The sequence below is a fragment of the Kryptolebias marmoratus genome, linkage group LG21 (genome assembly GCF_001649575.2).
Source record: "Kryptolebias marmoratus isolate JLee-2015 linkage group LG21, ASM164957v2, whole genome shotgun sequence".
Classification (NCBI taxonomy): domain Eukaryota; kingdom Metazoa; phylum Chordata; class Actinopteri; order Cyprinodontiformes; family Rivulidae; genus Kryptolebias; species Kryptolebias marmoratus.
This window is the reverse complement of record NC_051450.1, coordinates 16,665,885-16,683,965: the sequence shown is the minus strand read 5'-3', so window position 1 is coordinate 16,683,965 and position 18,081 is coordinate 16,665,885. Positions and strand designations below refer to the sequence as shown.

The 18,081-nt window shown below is 46.5% G+C and overlaps 2 protein-coding genes across 4 annotated transcripts in view; one reads left to right on the top strand and one right to left on the bottom strand.

Annotated features, from left to right (window-relative positions):
• Positions 1–15,486, top strand: part of arfgef1 (ADP-ribosylation factor guanine nucleotide-exchange factor 1 (brefeldin A-inhibited)) — a 40,984-nt gene extending 25,498 nt beyond the window's left edge. Inside the window, exons 9-40 of one of the 2 annotated variants that reach the window (XM_017406621.2) lie at positions 562–803; positions 1,486–1,619; positions 3,112–3,346; positions 3,456–3,555; positions 3,660–3,799; positions 3,887–3,995; positions 6,260–6,461; positions 6,544–6,655; positions 7,410–7,615; positions 7,710–7,794; positions 7,932–8,097; positions 8,177–8,328; positions 8,406–8,534; positions 8,617–8,775; positions 9,215–9,359; positions 9,446–9,536; positions 9,677–9,717; positions 9,815–9,984; positions 10,234–10,385; positions 11,017–11,189; positions 11,296–11,456; positions 11,534–11,664; positions 11,763–11,892; positions 11,977–12,112; positions 12,402–12,540; positions 12,660–12,729; positions 12,870–13,029; positions 13,132–13,271; positions 13,350–13,521; positions 13,622–13,760; positions 14,002–14,119; positions 14,205–15,486. In XM_017406621.2, the coding sequence (XP_017262110.1) occupies positions 562–803; positions 1,486–1,619; positions 3,112–3,346; positions 3,456–3,555; positions 3,660–3,799; positions 3,887–3,995; positions 6,260–6,461; positions 6,544–6,655; positions 7,410–7,615; positions 7,710–7,794; positions 7,932–8,097; positions 8,177–8,328; positions 8,406–8,534; positions 8,617–8,775; positions 9,215–9,359; positions 9,446–9,536; positions 9,677–9,717; positions 9,815–9,984; positions 10,234–10,385; positions 11,017–11,189; positions 11,296–11,456; positions 11,534–11,664; positions 11,763–11,892; positions 11,977–12,112; positions 12,402–12,540; positions 12,660–12,729; positions 12,870–13,029; positions 13,132–13,271; positions 13,350–13,521; positions 13,622–13,760; positions 14,002–14,119; positions 14,205–14,414 (4,649 nt within the window). In that variant the 3' untranslated portion in view covers positions 14,415–15,486. The remainder of the gene's footprint in view (positions 1–561; positions 804–1,485; positions 1,620–3,111; positions 3,347–3,455; positions 3,556–3,659; positions 3,800–3,886; positions 3,996–6,259; positions 6,462–6,543; positions 6,656–7,409; positions 7,616–7,709; positions 7,795–7,931; positions 8,098–8,176; positions 8,329–8,405; positions 8,535–8,616; positions 8,776–9,214; positions 9,360–9,445; positions 9,537–9,676; positions 9,718–9,814; positions 9,985–10,233; positions 10,386–11,016; positions 11,190–11,295; positions 11,457–11,533; positions 11,665–11,762; positions 11,893–11,976; positions 12,113–12,401; positions 12,541–12,659; positions 12,730–12,869; positions 13,030–13,131; positions 13,272–13,349; positions 13,522–13,621; positions 13,761–14,001; positions 14,120–14,204) is intronic. The other variant, XM_017406622.3, reaches the window with a different exon arrangement.
• The window catches only part of LOC108230361 (centrosome and spindle pole-associated protein 1), an 8,566-nt gene continuing 5,452 nt past the window's right edge, over positions 14,968–18,081 (bottom strand). Inside the window, exons 20-27 of one of the 2 annotated variants that reach the window (XM_037973167.1) lie at positions 17,995–18,055; positions 17,801–17,900; positions 17,003–17,109; positions 16,745–16,845; positions 16,574–16,637; positions 16,371–16,435; positions 16,170–16,290; positions 14,968–15,815 (exon numbers count right to left, since the gene is read on the bottom strand). In XM_037973167.1, coding sequence (XP_037829095.1) covers positions 15,763–15,815; positions 16,170–16,290; positions 16,371–16,435; positions 16,574–16,637; positions 16,745–16,845; positions 17,003–17,109; positions 17,801–17,900; positions 17,995–18,055 — 672 coding nt within the window. In that variant the 3' untranslated portion in view covers positions 14,968–15,762. The remainder of the gene's footprint in view (positions 15,816–16,169; positions 16,291–16,370; positions 16,436–16,573; positions 16,638–16,744; positions 16,846–17,002; positions 17,110–17,800; positions 17,901–17,994; positions 18,056–18,081) is intronic. The other variant, XM_017406453.3, reaches the window with a different exon arrangement.

The following is an 18,081-nucleotide window of genomic DNA, read 5'->3' as shown; positions in this document are numbered from 1 at the left end:
AAATACTTTCATATGAAACGCAGAATGTGTCAAGTCTTCACCTCTTCGCTGGCCGCCATCTTATTTTAACAAGAATAAACCTCCATCAGAACCAGAACCAGAACCAGGATGGATGGCTAGCTGCTGTTTTATTAACACCTAAAAATAAGAAAACCACAAACGTTTGTTGTGACAACATAAAAATGGGTAGAAATCAATAAAACGGACAGAATTTAGAATGAGAAGAAATGCAGCTTTTCAAAGGATTATAAAGTAGATCTGGTTGTCACAGCTCGGCATCTGAGGGTCAAAAAAAAATTCTCACTTGATGCAGTTAACAGCTAATGCTGTGAATAAACCCTTAAAGCTGAAATACTTGTTGGATTATTGGTAAAAGAAAATTTGCCTCTAAGTAAATATTGTTTGTCCTGTGGTCTTCAGTAGGATTGAGGAGAAAATCCTCTCTAATATTTGTTTTATTGCCTAAAACGTTCCTCCAGATGCTGGTAATCCTGCCTGAGCTAACTCCAGACTAAGATCTGGGCGTTTCCTAATAAGTCTGGGTTCCTGTCGCCCCCGCAGGCCACTGCCTGGACCCTGCAAACCTCTGCTCCGACACCAAGGAGACCACGGGCGAGCCGGCTGAGCCGCTGCCTGCCGAGGCGGCGGCGGAGGAGACCCAGAGCTCGCTGGAGGACGAGGGCACCGTGGGGAGCGACAGCGAGCACGTCCACGCCAACGGCATCCCCGGCACGCCCATCTCGGCCAGCTTCACGCCCTCGCTGCCCGACGACAGACTGTCCGTCTCCTCCACGGACACTCAGGTGAGGTCCTGTGGGATACTTTTCCAGAACGCCGACGAGGTCAAACCAATCAAACAAACCCGGACCGCTTTGTCTGAGCGTCACCAAACAGCCACGCGCTTCACTGATGTGTTAATACGCCTCATTATTAATAATAAATAACAGCGCTGTCCAAATGACGCTCCCTGGTTTTACCTCTGAGCATTTGCTGCATCGAAATTGTTTTTTCTTTCACAAATAAACAAAAGAAAACCTTTTTTTTTTAAATAAAGTGTTTAAACTGCTGCTGAAACACGTTCTTTGATTAAAAATGTGTATTTTTACCTCCCATTCACCAGCATTTTTAGCCCCATGCTGTGTAATCGGTGGCTTGATGGGAATTTTTAGCTCCAGAAAAGCTGAGTTTTGTGTGTTAGAAAAGCAAGTGAATAAAAGTTTTTTTTGTTTTTGTTTCTTAGCTCAGCAGTTATTTAACGGGTTATATATTTTAACTGAATGTGTGTCAGATTGTGAGATTTATTAAATGATGGGATTCACTCGGGACAAAATAGAAACTTTATGTTCCCTAAAGTCACGCTCAAGTAACTTTTATTCTTCTGGAGGCTTTTATTCCTGCTCCGGTGATGTCAGGTGGGATAAAAGACAGGAATCCCGTGAATGAAGATGTTTTTTTTTTTTTGTAACGTCGCGCTCCTTTTCTCAGGAATCGGGAGCCACTCCGGGACAGCCGCCGGGCGCCAAGTTCTCCCACATCCTGCAGAAAGACGCTTTCCTGGTCTTTCGCTCGCTCTGCAAGCTGTCGATGAAGCCGCTGTCAGACGGACCGCCCGATCCCAAGTGAGACGTTCATCATCGGGGCACAAACGTTGATTATTAAAAAGTGTTTAAAAGTTAGAGAAATAAGCAGTTGTGAGGAGAGCATCGGAATTTTTTATTATTTATTTAAGTGAAAACAAAAAAATAAGGCAAGAAAAAGCACCAGTTCTTTGTGTTGTGCTTGTTTAATGTTCAGTTTTGTTTGTTTTAAAAAAAATAAGCAGTTACCAGAATATTTCCTATTTATTTTTGATTATTTTGTGCAGCCGCTGGTAAATAGTTTGACCTTAGACCTGTGGCTCACATTACAGGATGTTGTTTTTAATTATTGTTGACATCCTTTCAGACGGACCCTCAGCAAACCTCAGCTTTAAACAGCTTAACCTTTAAAGGTTTGAACTCGCCTTAGAAGTTGCGTTTAAAACTTTTCCATTCCCCTCATTTTTATCAAATCTAGAGAAGCCTGAAGGTCTGAGTATCGAGTGAGTCACGGTTTAAAATGAGGAGTGTTTTAACGGTTGTAGCTTTATTTTGATATTTAGCGATGAAGGGAACAATGAGGCATCGCTCATCGTTTTCTGAATCACTTCCTTGTTTCGTGAGACACGCAAACCTTTTTAACTCTTCCCCCTTTTTTTTTTTTTCTTTAAAGCAGCTACAAATGTAGAAAAGCTGCTTTTGTGATGGTTGGACCCTTGTGTGAAACTGGATTTCCTGGGAGAAATACAACCCAAACTGTTAAAATGCTCTCAAAATCACTGTTGGAAAATCCTGAGACTTGTGTGTGTGTGTGTGAGTGTTTGTTGTGCTCCTGAAGGCCACGTCAATTACCTCAGTGACGTCGACGTCAGACAGAAACCTTTTGCTCTCCTAACAAGGCTGTTCTGCCTGATATATCACTCTGCACACCGGAACAACACAGAGCAGCTGCAGAACGGTCCAGTAAATTATAGCATCAAGGCCTGGTATTCTTGAAGGAGCGCATATTGCAGATATAGTAAAGCATCAGTATTGCTTTGCCTGTTAAACCGTACGTTGTCTTCTCAGAGGCGGAGGACAAACAAAGCAAGAAGGTGCTGCTAAACTCTGCATATAAAATAGCCGGACCTATAATCTTTCTGAAAATCTGGTTTTGTTTTGTTTTTTTCTGTCCCTCCGCTGCAGACAAACAGTTTAGACAAGCTGCGGCTGTGCAGCAGAGGCACTTTGATTTAGTTGCCTGGGCTTTGCTTTGAAGACTGCTGCAGAGTTTTAACTCTCTGCTGCAGAGATTCGGCTTCTTTACATCTCACACTCCGTGGCTGTAAAGAAATGATCATTTCTCTTATAGATATAACAGCTAAAGCTGCACTCACGGTCATGAACTAACAAAACTTAGTGTTTCACTTCCTTTTGTTCTAAGTGTTTGTAGTTTCTTGATTCACAGCAGAGCCGTTTCCAATGATTTTTACACTAATTATACAAAGATGTATGCTTATCAGGTGTGCTTTCTCTCCCTCTCTGCCTGCTTCAGGTCCCACGAGCTGCGGTCGAAGGTTTTGTCCCTTCAGCTCCTGCTGTCGATCCTGCAGAACGCCGGGCCCATCTTCAAGACCAACGAGATGTTCATAAACGCCATCAAGCAGTACCTGTGCGTGGCCCTGTCCAAGAATGGCGTCTCGTCCGTGCCGGAGGTCTTCGAGCTCTCGCTCTCCATCTTCCTCACGCTGCTCTCCCACTTCAAGACGCACCTCAAGATGCAAATTGAGGTGAGGCGTTTCCTGCAGCGAGCTCTGTTTCTGTCCATAACACATGACCTTTTGGGGTTTTTCCAAAGCTGTGACACTGATGTTTATAGTCTTGTACTTCTCCCTGCAGGTGTTCTTCAAAGAGATTTTCCTGTATATTCTTGAGACGTCCACGAGCTCCTACGACCACAAGTGGATGGTCATACAGACCCTCACCAGAATCTGTGCAGGTCGGTGCTCTGCTCTGAGGATCAGCATGTCCAATTTTTCCAAACGCCTTAAAGAAAATTCGGTCAGTGACACATATCTATGTGTCTTTATCTGTCTCCTTCAGATGCTCAGAGTGTGGTGGACATCTATGTGAACTATGATTGTGATTTGAACGCTGCTAACATATTTGAACGCTTAGTCAACGACCTCTCGAAGATTGCACAGGGCCGAGGAGGCCACGAGCTCGGCACGACGCCTCAGCAGGTGAGTTTTTATCCGTTTGTTGTCTCATCAGTAACTCTTCCTCTGTGCGGTTACTTTTTACCAGATCTCCTCCCACCGTGTCTCCAGGAGCTGACTCTGAGAAAGAAAGGCCTTGAATGTCTGGTGTCCATCCTGAAGTGTATGGTGGAGTGGAGCAAAGACCAGTACGTCAACCCAAACTCCCAGACCAGCCTCGGTGAGTTACCGAAAACCTCAACATGGGTGGAATCTGTAAAATAAAACGAGAGAAACTGTGACTGCTAAGAGCTGAAAGACTTTGCTTAAAATTGGCCAAAAAAGTAAAGCCTTTAGTAGTAAATAAAGACAAAAATACAGCAAGTATGCTCACATTTTTACAGACACAAACACTTGATGTGAGGCTAAATACGAAGTCAGTATGAAGGCTCCAAGATGCAGCGATAGAAAACAAAACCCTTCAGTCGTCAGTCGTTCCCATCACACTCTGCGCAGCCACGGGCTTTGAATCATCAGCGAAAGAACAAAGTTTTGAAAGAGAAGATGATGAGCTGAGTTTTATCCGCAGCGTGGTGCCCCCGGGTGAGACGTGGCGCCAGCTGGGCCGAGTCCAGAGGCTGAGTTGGGGCCGTTGCTCATTCTGGTCTGGGAGCAGCTTCAGCTCCTTCTGGGAGGCTGGAGGATGCTGCTGGAGCCGGAGAGGCCTGCTGCTCGGCAGCTACAGTGACCGATAAGGGATTAAGTGTTTGCTTTGGGAAGGGTCGGATGGAAATATATTAATTCCTGGAGAGGATTTGAAGAAAGTTTGGACACAGCTGATCCCTGTCACTACACAGTTCTTTTGGGGGTTTTTTGGCATTTAGATACATTTTACATCTCAGACAAAGATGATAAATGCTGTAATTGTTTAGTTTTAATGCTTTGGCTTTTCTTCAATCGTCTGTATGAGCAGCAACAGGCTTCTTGTAATCTATCCGAGGTTTACTGCTGTTTGTGATAAGGCTGGCAGCCATCGGCACGGTTTCAGTCAGCTGTAGGACTGACTCTTTATCGAGGAAGCTGCAGCACCAAGAAGGAGAAACTAGCACTCGTCAACTCGGTTCCAGCCAGAGGAAGCAGTGAGATGACGCTAATCCAGGAGCTTCAGACCCAGAAAAAGGAAAAAAAAGGAGCGATACCTTACACTGAACTGTGATGAAACGCCAATCTGTGACACGTGGAGCACATCCTTTGTGTGAGACCAGCCCCCGGGTCTTATGCACAACGGAGGATTTCTGTTCGCTGAAGGAGGAGCTCAAACTGAGATGAAGTGCAACTTTGTGAAAGGACTGGAAAGATATCCCATAAGCCCCTGGAACAATCCACAGGCCAGCCTCGGGCTAAGCTGTCAGAGTTAACCAGCAGAGGCAGCTCTGCTTGCTGCCGGGGACATGACTCTGCCAGAACTCCTAACAGCTCATTAGTATCCAGGCAGCGACTCGTACGTGAAATTAGAATGTTAAATTTGCCCTGCTGGCTGTCGGGGATTCTCTTTAATACGGCGGGTTTTGCTAAATGATTTGTGGCGGCAAAACATTAAAATGCGCAGCGCGTTCCTTTATCGAACTGTAATGTATTGGATCCATTTCTTCATTATTTATGGTTTCATTTTCTCTTTTTTTTATTTGTTTCTGAATGACTTCAAAGCAAGAGCAGGTAATGAATAGTAGGACAGTATGGAGTGTTTGGTAGATGTGTGGCAGGTGCTCGTTTTAAGCCCGTTGTGCCCTTAGACTGCTGATGTTTTTGGGTTTGTGTTACACACTTACAACGAGAAACTAAAACCAGAACCACGCCTGGACGCACTTAACCCAGCAGCAGCTCGGTGCCTGTTCCGTTAATTGTAAAAACCTTTAATTTGTGATTTTGATCCATGAAAGTGCGGCTTTTAGTTCGCCTTGCTGTCAGTAATCAGCGCTCCTTCACCTTTTTCCCCTCAGCTGTGCACGCCTAACATGCCAATGAGGCTGCCCTGAATGTTTTAAAGAGTTTCCGATGGGTAATCAGACGCCACGGTTCCACTCAGCGTGGGTTACGGAGCGGAATGCTTCAGTTCCTCGCTCACAGCTTAATATGCTACCTCTCTTGGCATTTAAGTTCCCGTTTTTCCCCTTTTGATTGCCTGAAGTGTTTTAGTTAACCCTCCTTTTATAATATCCTCCCCTTCCTTCCAGCATCGAGCCCATTTCGTGTGTGTGTGTGTATTATTACCCTCCTTGCTTACAGCTATCATTAAGAAGGCTTCAAGGTCATTTTTTTGTTGCATTTTCTTCTTTCAAAATTAAAAGTTTCTCTTCTCTTCACTCTGCTTGTTTTTCTTTTTAACCTCCAAGCAAAAGCCCTCAACATTTACACCTCTCAGGTGTTAGGAGCTGTTTTCTACTTGAAGAGTTTTGGTTTTTATTAATCCATTCATGTCTCACCCCTTTTCTTTTTGTTTCTCAGGCCAGGAGAAACCGTCAGAGCAGGAGAGCAGCGAGACCAAGGCGTCCGAGACCATAAACCGCTACGGGAGCATCAACTCTTTGGACTCCACTGCCTCGTCTGGAATCGGGAGCTACAGCACCCAGATGTCGGGAACCGATAACCCCGAGCAGTTCGAAGTCCTCAAACAGCAGAAGGAGATCATCGAGCAGGGGATTGACCTGTGAGTGCAGGAAAAAAATCAAGCCATTTATTCCATTACATCATATATGATGGTAGATGATATAAATGATATTTTTCCGAAGGTTTAACAAGAAACCAAAGAGAGGAATCCAGTACCTTCAGGAGCAAGGCATGCTGGGTACCACCCCAGAGGACCTCGCTCAGTTTTTGCACCAGGAGGAGAGGCTTGACTCGGTAACAACCAATTTTTTTTCTTTAATTTTACGTATTTATTTTAAAGCTACAAACTCAAAGGCGTCATATTTCGTTCCAGGCGCCTCATAAATCACTGATTGCTCACACAGCTGGGACGTCATAACCTGCTGGATTTTTAAAGAAAACAGTTTTTCTCAAAATAGTTTACAGTATTTAGAATATCTAAAATATCTCAAGGGCTTGTCTTTCAAGTTCAAGCCCTTTATTTTCATTTAAACGGCAGTAAAACTAATTTGTGTTTCATCGCATTGAGGAGACAGAAAAATAAAAACGAGCTCAAACAAAAATATAAAACCTCATAAATAAAATAACTAAAACTGGAAATATTTCAACCAGATCAAACTGAACTTAAAACGTTGCTATATTTAGCATTTAATTGAGTGTTTAGGTCTGAGCAGTAATTTTGTTTATTTTTTTCTAATCTGGACTGATTATAGTCACCTTGATCTTTAGATAAGGATGAAAAATTGCCACTGCAGGCCTGACACAGACAGATTTGTTGCATCAGAATGCAGAATGTGGAAGTTTTTGTTGGAAAAACATTTGTATTCTGCACTTACCAAAGTAGTTTTTAGTTTAAAGTCCAGCAAATACGCAGCCAGTCCACCAGAAGTGATTCTGTACTCCCTGCCTCACCTGTTCTTCAGCCAAAACCCGGCAGGAGCGGCACAATAAGTCCCAGTTTGTCCGCCAAGCATTAACCGGCCTTCCGACCGCTCCTCTGCTCCTTCAGACTCAGGTGGGGGAATTTCTCGGGGATAACGACCGCTTCAACAAAGAGGTGATGTACGCCTACGTGGATCAGATGGACTTCCAGGGCAAGGACTTTGTTTCCGCACTGAGGATGTTCCTGGAGGGCTTTCGGCTCCCCGGCGAGGCGCAAAAGATCGACCGGCTCATGGAGAAATTTGCTGCAAGATACCTGGAATGCAACCAGGGGTAAAATAATTTTTATTTCTTTTTCCTGCATGACCAAATGCATTCTGCGTACTCCTTCTCCTTACCCTTGTTGTCCTCCTTTTTAATTTCGCAGGCAAACGCTCTTTGCCAGCGCTGACACTGCATATGTTCTTGCCTACTCAATCATCATGTTGACAACAGACCTTCACAGTCCACAGGTAAGAGCGTCCACATTATGAAAGCAGCAGTATTTTAGTGATTCGGCGGCAGCTGTTCTCCTGTTTATCAGTGAAACAAATATCAACCGGATTGCACTGGCAGCTGTTGACTTGTCTCCGTGTTGTGATTCGCAAAGGTGAAGAATAAAATGACAAAAGAGCAATACATCAAAATGAACCGGGGCATCAATGACAGCAAGGACCTGCCGGAGGAATATCTCTCGGCCATTTATGATGAGATCGCGGGGAAGAAGATCGCCATGAAGGAGACAAAAGAGCTGACCATGAAGTCCAACAAGCAGAGTGAGTCTCACAGACAGATTATGGGGTGGCGTTCTCTCTGCTGCAGAGCTTCTGATGGGTTTGAATGATTGTTGTGCAGGTGTAGCCAGCGAGAAGCAGAGGCGTCTGCTGTACAACGTGGAGATGGAGCAGATGGCCAAGACGGCCAAAGCTCTGATGGAGGCCGTCAGCCACGTCCAGGCTCCCTTCACCAGCGCCACGCACCTGGAGCACGTCAGGCCCATGTTCAAGGTAAGACCAGCGCTGCACACACTGCTGGATGCATGCAGAGGCACGGGCGGTGTGGAATAATCCTCCTCGTCCCTCAGCTGGCATGGACGCCATTCCTGGCCGCTTTCAGCGTGGGCCTGCAGGACTGCGACGACACCGAGGTGGCCTCGCTGTGTCTGGAAGGGATACGCTGCGCCATCAGGATAGCGTGCATCTTCTCCATCCAGGTACTGCGGCCAGGCCTACAGGGTCCCACCGTGTTCCTCGCCCGGCAGCTGTCTGACCCTCGTTGTTTGTGTCTGCGAGCAGCTGGAGAGGGACGCGTACGTGCAGGCTCTGGCGAGGTTCACCCTGCTGACGGCGAGCTCGGGCATCTCCGAAATGAAGCAGAAGAACATCGACACCATCAAGACCCTCATCACTGTGGCTCACACTGACGGCAACTACCTGGGCAACTCCTGGCACGAGGTTTGCTCCTCTTTTAGTTTCTGTCTTCCTGTTTCCTGTCTGCTGTCTCCGCTCATCTTCTTTTGACAAGACGCCTAAATAATAAAATGTGAAAAATGCATCAAATTAAAAATGAAACATTTTGTTTTATTGCCTGACTTCAGAGACATTTGAACATTTCTGTCATATTTGACAGAAATCTTAAATCTTTATTAGCTTGTGAGGAATATTTAGCATGTCCGTACAGATTTGAACCTCAGTCGTCATCAGAAGAAGATTTTCCAAGGAAGAGAAGTTTAACTATCTTTCCCAGACTGGTACAACTTTTCTGTTGAACTTCTGCAGGTGATGTCGTAGCCTTTTATCCGACACGCTTCTGTTTTCTCACAGCCCGTTTCTCTTGGAGCCTCTGGCTTTTATTATGTATTGCTTCTGACGCGCCTGCCTCTCCGCTTCCTAGATTCTGAAGTGCATCAGTCAGTTGGAGCTGGCTCAGCTGATTGGTACCGGGGTGAAGGCGCGCTACATCTCAGGGACGGTGAGGGGCAAGGAGGGCTTCATTGCGAGCACGAAGGAGCAGAGCAGTGACGAGTACCTCGGTTTAGGTCAGGGGTCGACACTCGGAAACATCTTTTCCTCAAGGTGGACCCGTGTCTTGACTTCAGAATCGTCTCTGTCTCTTCCTCTGTAGTTGGAGGAACGGTGGACCGGAAGCAGATCGCCAGCATTCAGGAGTCCATTGGCGAAACGAGCTCTCAGAGTGTGGTGGTAGCCGTGGACAGGTATCACCTTCACCCCCGAACCACACTTCCTGCTGTTTTTACACATTTGGTTCCATCTCTGTTGCCTTAAACTCGGTGCAGGCAGTATAAATGGAACCGCAAAGAAAAAAAAGCTGAAATAATCTGTTTTCCTGCTTCAGGATATTCACGGGTTCCACCAGACTAGACGGAAACGCAATAGGTGAGTCCAGCTGATCAAAGCTATTGTTATCCTGGCTGCCATTTTGTCCAAAACGCCTTTCTTCGCTCACCGCCATCATCTCCTGTCCGCTCCTCAGTGGATTTTGTGCGCTGGCTGTGTGCCGTGTCCATGGATGAGCTGGCCTCGCCTACACATCCACGTATGTTCAGCCTGCAGAAGATAGTCGAGATCTCTTACTACAACATGGGGCGCATCAGGCTGCAGTGGTCCAGGATCTGGGAGGTCATCGGAGACCACTTTAACAAGGTGGGCGTGGCTTAATGCAGTCTGTGCGATCTTTACAACGCCGTGCCGAGGAGGACGGAGATGATAACTTGACCAAACATTCGTGTATTTGTAATATACTGTGTACTTTCTACAGAATAAAGTGATTTATTTTGTATTTTCAGGTTAAATCAGTAACAGTTTGGGTTAAAGAAGCTGCACTGGATTTGTTGATTATGTGGCAGAGTAAATGTAATAAATAAATCGTGAAATGTGTGTTTATTTTTGCAGGTTGGTTGTAATCCCAATGAAGACGTAGCGATTTTCGCCGTGGATTCTCTCAGGCAGCTGTCCATGAAGTTCTTGGAGAAAGGCGAGCTGGCCAACTTCAGGTTCCAGAAGGACTTCCTGAGGCCCTTCGAGCACATCATGAAAAAGAACCGGTACAGAAACACGTACAGTCTGTCTTTAAGACCTGTGGAGCGGCTCGGCATCGACCTCTTACTCGTTTTGTCTCTTTCTTTCTTTTTATAGCGGTGAACGATTTTTGGTTTTGGTTTTTTTTCCCATTCCTCACTCAGACACGAGCAGCAAACCAACATTTCAGCTGACTCTCTCTGTGTCATATTTGCACTAAATTCACATAATAAAGCCCCTTTTTTTCTTGTTTGGTTTAAATTGGTTAGGATTTGAATTACTACCACTTTCAAAACGCACAGATTTACTTAATGTCGCCATGTGTGTGCACATGAAGCAGGAGTGTGAGCATGAATCGGCCCTCAGGCTGCAGACCCGCTCAGGCTTTCAGAGTGTGTGATGGAGGGATGCAGGGCTTTTTCTCTCATTCATAACTCCTGAGCAGTCAAGAATGCTCCTCACCATGGCAACCGTTGCCGTAACAAATCAGCCGTGCCAACACAGGTCAATGCAGGAACAATCATTCTGCCTGAAAATGGGCCCGAGGATGTTATCGAGAGCTTTTAGAGCCGACTGACATCAATGAAGAGATAAATTGTCTTCCTTTTAGCTGATTTGACCCGTTTGCTTCTTTATCCGGCACTCCGTTTTCTTCAGGTCTCCCACCATCAGAGACATGGTGGTGCGCTGCATCGCCCAGATGGTTAACTCCCAGGCGGCGAACATCCGCTCAGGCTGGAAGAACATCTTCTCGGTCTTCCACCTGGCTGCGTCCGACCAGGACGAGAGCATCGTGGAGCTGGCCTTCCAGACCACCGGGCACATCGTCAGTGAGTCCCACGCCCACGTTTCCTCCTTTCACTTCGCTTACCCGATGCTGGAGCCCGAGCTCACTCGCGGTTTTGTTTTCGCTCTCCCTCCCTGGCCGTCTCTCAGCGAATGTATTCGAAAAGCACTTCGCCGCCACGATCGACTCCTTCCAGGACGCGGTCAAGTGCCTGTCGGAGTTCGCCTGCAACGCCTCTTTTCCGGACACCAGCATGGAAGCCATCCGCCTCATCCGCCACTGCGCCAAATACGTCTCGGAGAAGCCCCAGGTCAGCCGAGGAGGATAAATGGTGTATATGAGTGTTGGTTTAAAGAGCAACAGTAATAACTGGTTCTTCTCTGGCAGGCCTTTAAAGATTACACCAGTGATGACATGAATGTAGCGCCTGAGGACCGTGTTTGGGTGCGGGGCTGGTTCCCGATCCTCTTTGAGCTCTCCTGCATCATCAACAGATGCAAACTGGACGTCAGGACCAGGTAGGTGGGGGGTGGGGGGGGGGTTCTGCTGCGCGGCCCACTTTTTACGAGCTGGACTGCAGCTGTAGCACCGGGTGTGTCTGTGTGCGCTTGTCAAGGGGGCTCACGGTGATGTTCGAAGTGATGAAGACCTACGGGCACACCTTTGAGAAGCACTGGTGGCAGGACCTGTTCAGGATCGTCTTCAGGATCTTCGACAACATGAAGCTGCCTGAGCAACAAACCGAGGTGAGGCTCCTCGCCGCCGTCGGCTCCTTCACCGATCTCGCGTGTGGAGAAATATTCTCACCGACGTTGTGTTTGGTCTCCCAGAAAGCAGAGTGGATGACCACCACGTGCAATCACGCACTTTATGCCATCTGTGACGTCTTCACCCAGTACTTCGAGTCGCTCAACGGCCTCCTGTTGGACGACATCCTGGCTCAGCTCTACTGGTGTGTGCAGCAAGGTGAGCATGAAGTTGGCTGTTCTTGTGTTTCAGTCTCTCCTCGGCTGAAGAAACAGAGATTAAGTTATTCATTCTCCTTTTAGAAGCTAAATTATTAGCTTATCAATAATCCTTCTTGGCTGCAGCAGCAGAAACTGGAGCTTGTTTGTGAGCTTTTACGTCCCGCTCACCAGATTAGAAACAATCAGCCACTGTCCCTTTAGACTTATTGATGCATCACACCATCGTTTGTCCTCTCCTCCTGTTTAATCGCTCCTCTTCCTCCCCTGCCTCGTCTCCTCGTCTGCAGATAATGAGCAGCTCGCCCGTTCAGGCACCAACTGCCTGGAGAACGTGGTCATCCTGAACGGGGAGAAGTTCTCCCTCGAGACGTGGGACAAAACGTGCAACTGCATGCTGGACATCTTCAAGACCACCATCCCGCACGCGTGAGCTGCTCGTTTGCTTCGACTCATCAGTTTTTAGCGGACGTTTCGTGACGCGGCGTGCCTTTCTTCACAGGAGTAGACGTGTGCTTTGAACTCATGTTTCTGTTGTGTTTTTAAAGGCTGCTAACATGGAGGCCAGCAGGAGCAGACGGAGACTTCACATCACACAGCCTGTCTGACAAACAGCTGGTGAGGAAATACAATTTATACAATATTTGCTTGATTTAGAATTTACATTATGGCCTTATTGCATTGAAATCTGTTCAGTGGTTCATGAGATGCTGTCATAAGAAACATTTTTTAAGCCTAATGTGCAGTTTTATGTTTAGGACTCAATCTCCCAGAAGTCTGTGGACATCCAGTCCCGCTCTGACGACCAGCACTCCATCAGCAGCGCTGACAGGGTCGCTATGGAGAACCGGCGTCAGAGCCAGCACAGCTCGGCCTCCGGCGTGTGCGAGGACGTCTCAAGGAGCAGGAACCCGACAAGTAATCACCGCTGCTTCCCTCGAACGCCGACCGCTTGCGCTTTTAGGTTTTTTTTTTTGTTTGTTTGTTCCCTAATGAGCGTCCCACCTGTGCGTTCCGCAGAGATCCAGGAGCAGCGTTTGTTTTCGGCCCTGCTGATAAAGTGCGTTGTGCAGCTGGAGCTGATCCAGACCATCGATAACATTGTGTTCTTCCCCGCCACCAGTAAGAAGGAAGACGCCGAGAACTTTGCCGCTGCTCAGGTACGGACCGTTTGAGGATGATCTGATCCGTATTAGTTAGGCGATTTAAAGCGGGACTAATCCGTTGTCGTTTTGAAGCGGGATGCGGCGTGTGCGGCGGACGTCCAGGTGGAGACCCAGGACCAGGGGATGTACCGCTATCTGACCTCAGAGCAGCTGTTCAAGCTGCTGGACTGCCTGCTGGAGTCTCACCGCTTTGCCAAGGCTTTCAACTCCAACAACGAGCAGCGAACCTTACTGTGGAAAGCAGGTAGGGTGAAACCATCAGTTTGTCTTAGGGCGACTTAGAAACGTCTTCAATAACGATTAAAACATTCGCCTAAGAGATTGAAACTGCTCGTGTGTTGAAGGTTTCAAAGGAAAGTCGAAGCCCAACCTGCTGAAGCAGGAGACCAGCAGTCTGGCGTGCGGCCTGCGTATTCTGTTCCGCATGTACACCGACGAGAGGCGACAGGACGCCTGGGAGGAGGTCCAGAGACGGCTGCTCAAGTAAGCAGCACACTGCTGGGAAACGTTTACACCGCTCAGTGCATCTGAACAGCAGCACAGAAAAGTGCGGGGTTTCAAAGTCCTTTTTCACTCCAGTATTTGTCATTGAAGGTTGCACTGAACCTTAACTTTCTCCTGCATCCTGAACAAAATACCAATAAACCGTATGGAGTCTTGAAGACGGCACAGATTTTAGGTTTAAAGCAGCTGCTGAGATGTTTTTTTGTCCGTCTTGTTTTAGCGTGTGCAGTGAGGCTGTGGCGTACTTCCTGGCTCTGACATCAGAAAGCCACAGAGAGGCCTGGACCAACCTGCTGCTGCTCTTCCTCACCAAGGTGCTGAAGATCAGCGATGAAAGGGTAAGAAACGGGAGTGCTTCTTAAATGCATTTGCCCCGTCGTGTAGAAGATGTGTGAGTCTGTTTATTTTTCCGTCCTGATTCAGTTCAAGGCTCACGCGTCCAGATACTACCCTCTGCTGTGTGAGATCATGCAGTTCGACCTGATCCCCGAGCTCCGAGCCGTCCTGAGGAAGTTCTACCTGCGGATCGGCGTCGTCTTTCACATCGCGCAGCCACCCGAGCCCGAGCCGGGCCGGGCCGAGCCAGAAACGGACACGGGGGTGGGGGAGGAGGCTGGGGAGGAGGCCCAGTGAAGCTCTGCTGACGTCCTCCCCCCCACCACCTCCTCCTCCCTCTGCATCGCAGATCTGCGTGGCCGTGCTGTGCCTCCTCAGGACCCTCCGTGTGTTTCACCAACACCTGACTCTAACGGCTGATCATGGATCAGCCGCCTGCTCACACCCCGTCACCTCACACGAGTCCAGACGGATGTCAAGGAAACGTCTCGCAGCAGGTGTAGCGACGCCCCCACTGACTACTGATCAACAGTTACCCATATCTCTGATCTAAAGGAGTATATTTCAACATGTGTGTGCTTCTTACTGTATATTTAAAGGTGAAGAATAAATGATCTAAACATGCAAAACTACATACTCGACAACTATAAAATGTGACATTTACCACCCATGTATAAAACCATCTGTTTGCACCGCAGACGGCTAACATCAGTACCGATAGCCTCTTGGATGAAACTAGTTGTACATATCTGTGTAATATAATCCTATAACACTAGATTTTCTTTATTTTTGTTTATTTTTTTTTTCCTCTGGATTTGCTGCACTTGATCTCATTCTTTTCGAAATGCACTGGAGATTTTACTTTTGTGATAATTTATTCGACTGCACCACCTCCTGCAGACGATCCCGCACAGAATGATTTGTAATGAAGCCGGACTGCGAGAAAGTGAAGGGTTAAATTATTCCGTTTTATACATTTGTTTCTTAGGTTTTTAACAGAGGTAGGAAAGATGAGAGCAAACTGAGGCTAGCTGCTTTTTGAGTCACTATTTTCTGTTTTCATGTGAGTTTTAGTTTATCACGCTTGTGTACAAAATCAAAGGTTAATAATATATTTAATGTTTTTGTTTGTTTTGTTTTGGGGGGGGAGCTCATGTATAGAGAAAATGACAAACGTCAGCTGTGCTTTAAGTATGAATGGGATGCATTCCTGCTCATGGATGTAGAAAACAAAATGTATATGATACAGAAATGTAAAGTTTTCTATGTTGCAAAAGATTATGTACAACTTTCTGTACAATACATCATCTGGCATTCTAATCAGGTTCTAGGTCAATAAAGTTTTTGAACTTGGTTGATTTGAAATGAAGAATCAGCGACTTATGAGTTTCATCGGATTCACTCGTGATCAGGCAGGACAACTTTTAAAGTTTCAACTTTTAATGTATCCGGCGTCGCTTGCAAAAACAAGGTGGTCAAATCATAAAGTACGGCTCGATGTCGGGTAATTAAAATATAACAACAAGGGCGTCGGTTCTCATTAGTGGACCTGCATCAACGCCTGACGGAGACCAGCTCATGGGTGGAGGAGCGTTCGACCTGCTGGGTGGAGTATTTTACACCGTCTGGCGTTCCCCGGGCGCAGCTAGAGCTCTGCTGCAACGGTTCCCACAGAAACGGGTCGCCTCAGACCGGAGCCTAAAAAGTACAGAGAGGCGTCCTAAAGTTAAACTTAATACTAAGATTGCGAACAATTAATATCTTGTTTTAGATGTTATTTACATAGAATCCTGTGGTTATTTATATGCTAAATGGCAGCAGCAGCTAGCTGTAGCCCTTCCAGCAGGAGCCTCATGATAACTGATGTGAAACTGAAGTGTAATTGTTTATGAAACAGCATTTCTATGAGCTGTTTTTGAAACTAGAGTTTCAAGATGGCGGCAGTCTCCACTCAGACTAGCCGTTAGCTCATCAGTCCAGTCAGAATCGAGCTCTTATTTCTCCAAATTGAGCGGGCGGATGATTCAGATTAGCTGAACAGTTTGTTCTCACCTGTTCTGCTGTAATCGCCACGCTCAGAGTCTCGCCTCCAGCACTTTGCCTCACGCGGTTTCAGAGAACGGTCGCCCGGCTGACCGCTCGGCTCCCTTCCGTCCAGGGAATCTGCGACCGCCTGTTTGACAACGCGAGGAAACCGGTGACGAATGCACCCTCGAATAAATGTACTTGTCAGGAGCAGACTTCTTCACAGACCTGTTTTCTCTGAGACCGCTCCTCTGAGGGCTGGGGTCCTCTCTGCAGGTTGACCTGCCCTTCATCTGCAACAACAAACACATAAACTCAAAAAATCCTTCATCAAAACAGCTGTCAGTCCTTTAAAGCTGGACTGCCCTTCACTCCTAAAGCTCGGCGCTGTCCTGAAAAAGGAGGAAAAGGAGGCGAACGGGCTCGCTTACCGGCGAAAGCCATCTCAAACGGCAGTGAGACATTTCTGGGGACGAAACACGCAGGTTTCCTCCTCTGAGACACAAACAGCAGACAGTAATAAGGGGAACAATCCAAGCAGGGACAACTTAATTAGGCTTTCAGATCACTGTTAGAAAATACATGACGTGATGACTACTTACAGGGTAATAATGGCTCGGTTGATAATCCAAACCATCTACAGGAGAGGACAGAAAATCAGATAAGAAGCAGTCAGCTGTCTTGCTGGTTCCTACATGTTTATCTAAAATAAGGACACGTGAGAGTCAGTCAGTCAGTAATAAGATTAATTTGGTGTTAGAAATATGAATAAATTGAGTTTCTTGTCAACCCAAACAGCAGCTATCAATAAAAGCTCCCCTTCAGCATCAGTTCATCATTTTATTTGCCTGTTTCAGTACCTCCATTTTGAAGTCGGTTGTTCTGCTTTTCAGCGTTTACAGAAGGACTTCTGGGTAACGGCTGGACAGATTCCTTGTTTGCGGCTTCAAAGGCTCTGAGTCGTCTTCTGAGGGTGAGCAGATTAAAATTATTTTAAAAAACCCAGACATTTAAACATAACAGAGATGCTTTCTGTCAGAGCACTTTGTTGTTTCTGGAAAGAAAAGGCTAAAAATAAAAACAGGTTTTAAAGGATCTTTTTAATGATTTGCAGCTTTTGAATCAGCATTCAGACATTTGTTTTCTATTTATTTATGTTTCTGTACATGTTATCCGATTTAACTACTTCTGCAAACGTTGTCGTGTTGAAGCCAGTCGTAGATCGGAGGTTTCAGCTCATTCAGGAGGTTTTATTAGCTAGCCTTTTGCTACTTTTAGCTAATGTTTTGCTACTTTCAACTTTTACCAAGCATTTTGCTACTTTTGGCATTTAGCTACAGTTCTGCTACTTTTGACACTTGTAGTTTTTAGGTAGAGTTTCCTACTTTTAGTTTTTAGCAAGTCTTTTTACTATTTAAAACTATTAGCTAGCCTTTTGATACTTTTAGCTAATGTTTTGTTGGCTTCAGCTTATGGCGAGCATTTTGCTACTTTAATCTTTAACAGCTCAGTTTCAGTTTCTTCGTTAACACAGAGCTAATGTTAAACATTTCGACTGTAAATACAGTCCAGATTAACATCGACTCAATTGGAAACGTGGCTAAATCAGAAATAAAGGTTTCCTCGCCCCGCCTCCTAACATGATGTCACTGTTATACCTGCCCAGGTGAGAGTGACCCGTCCGCTCCAGCCGCCTCTGCTCTTTCTGCAGATAATCCCGGAGAGCTGAAAGCCCTTTGATCACTTCCCGTTGGTCCTCTGACGAACGCACGAGGAGGGGTTGAGATCATAAATGTGTAAAAGTAGTTCATGATTTTAAATGAATACAGCCAGGCTTTTCAAACCACCTCACCTCGGAGCGTTGGAAGATGTCTGGGTACGGGCTGGACGTGCGGGGCTGATACAGAGCGCTCCTGAGGGGGGGGGGGGGGGGGGGGGG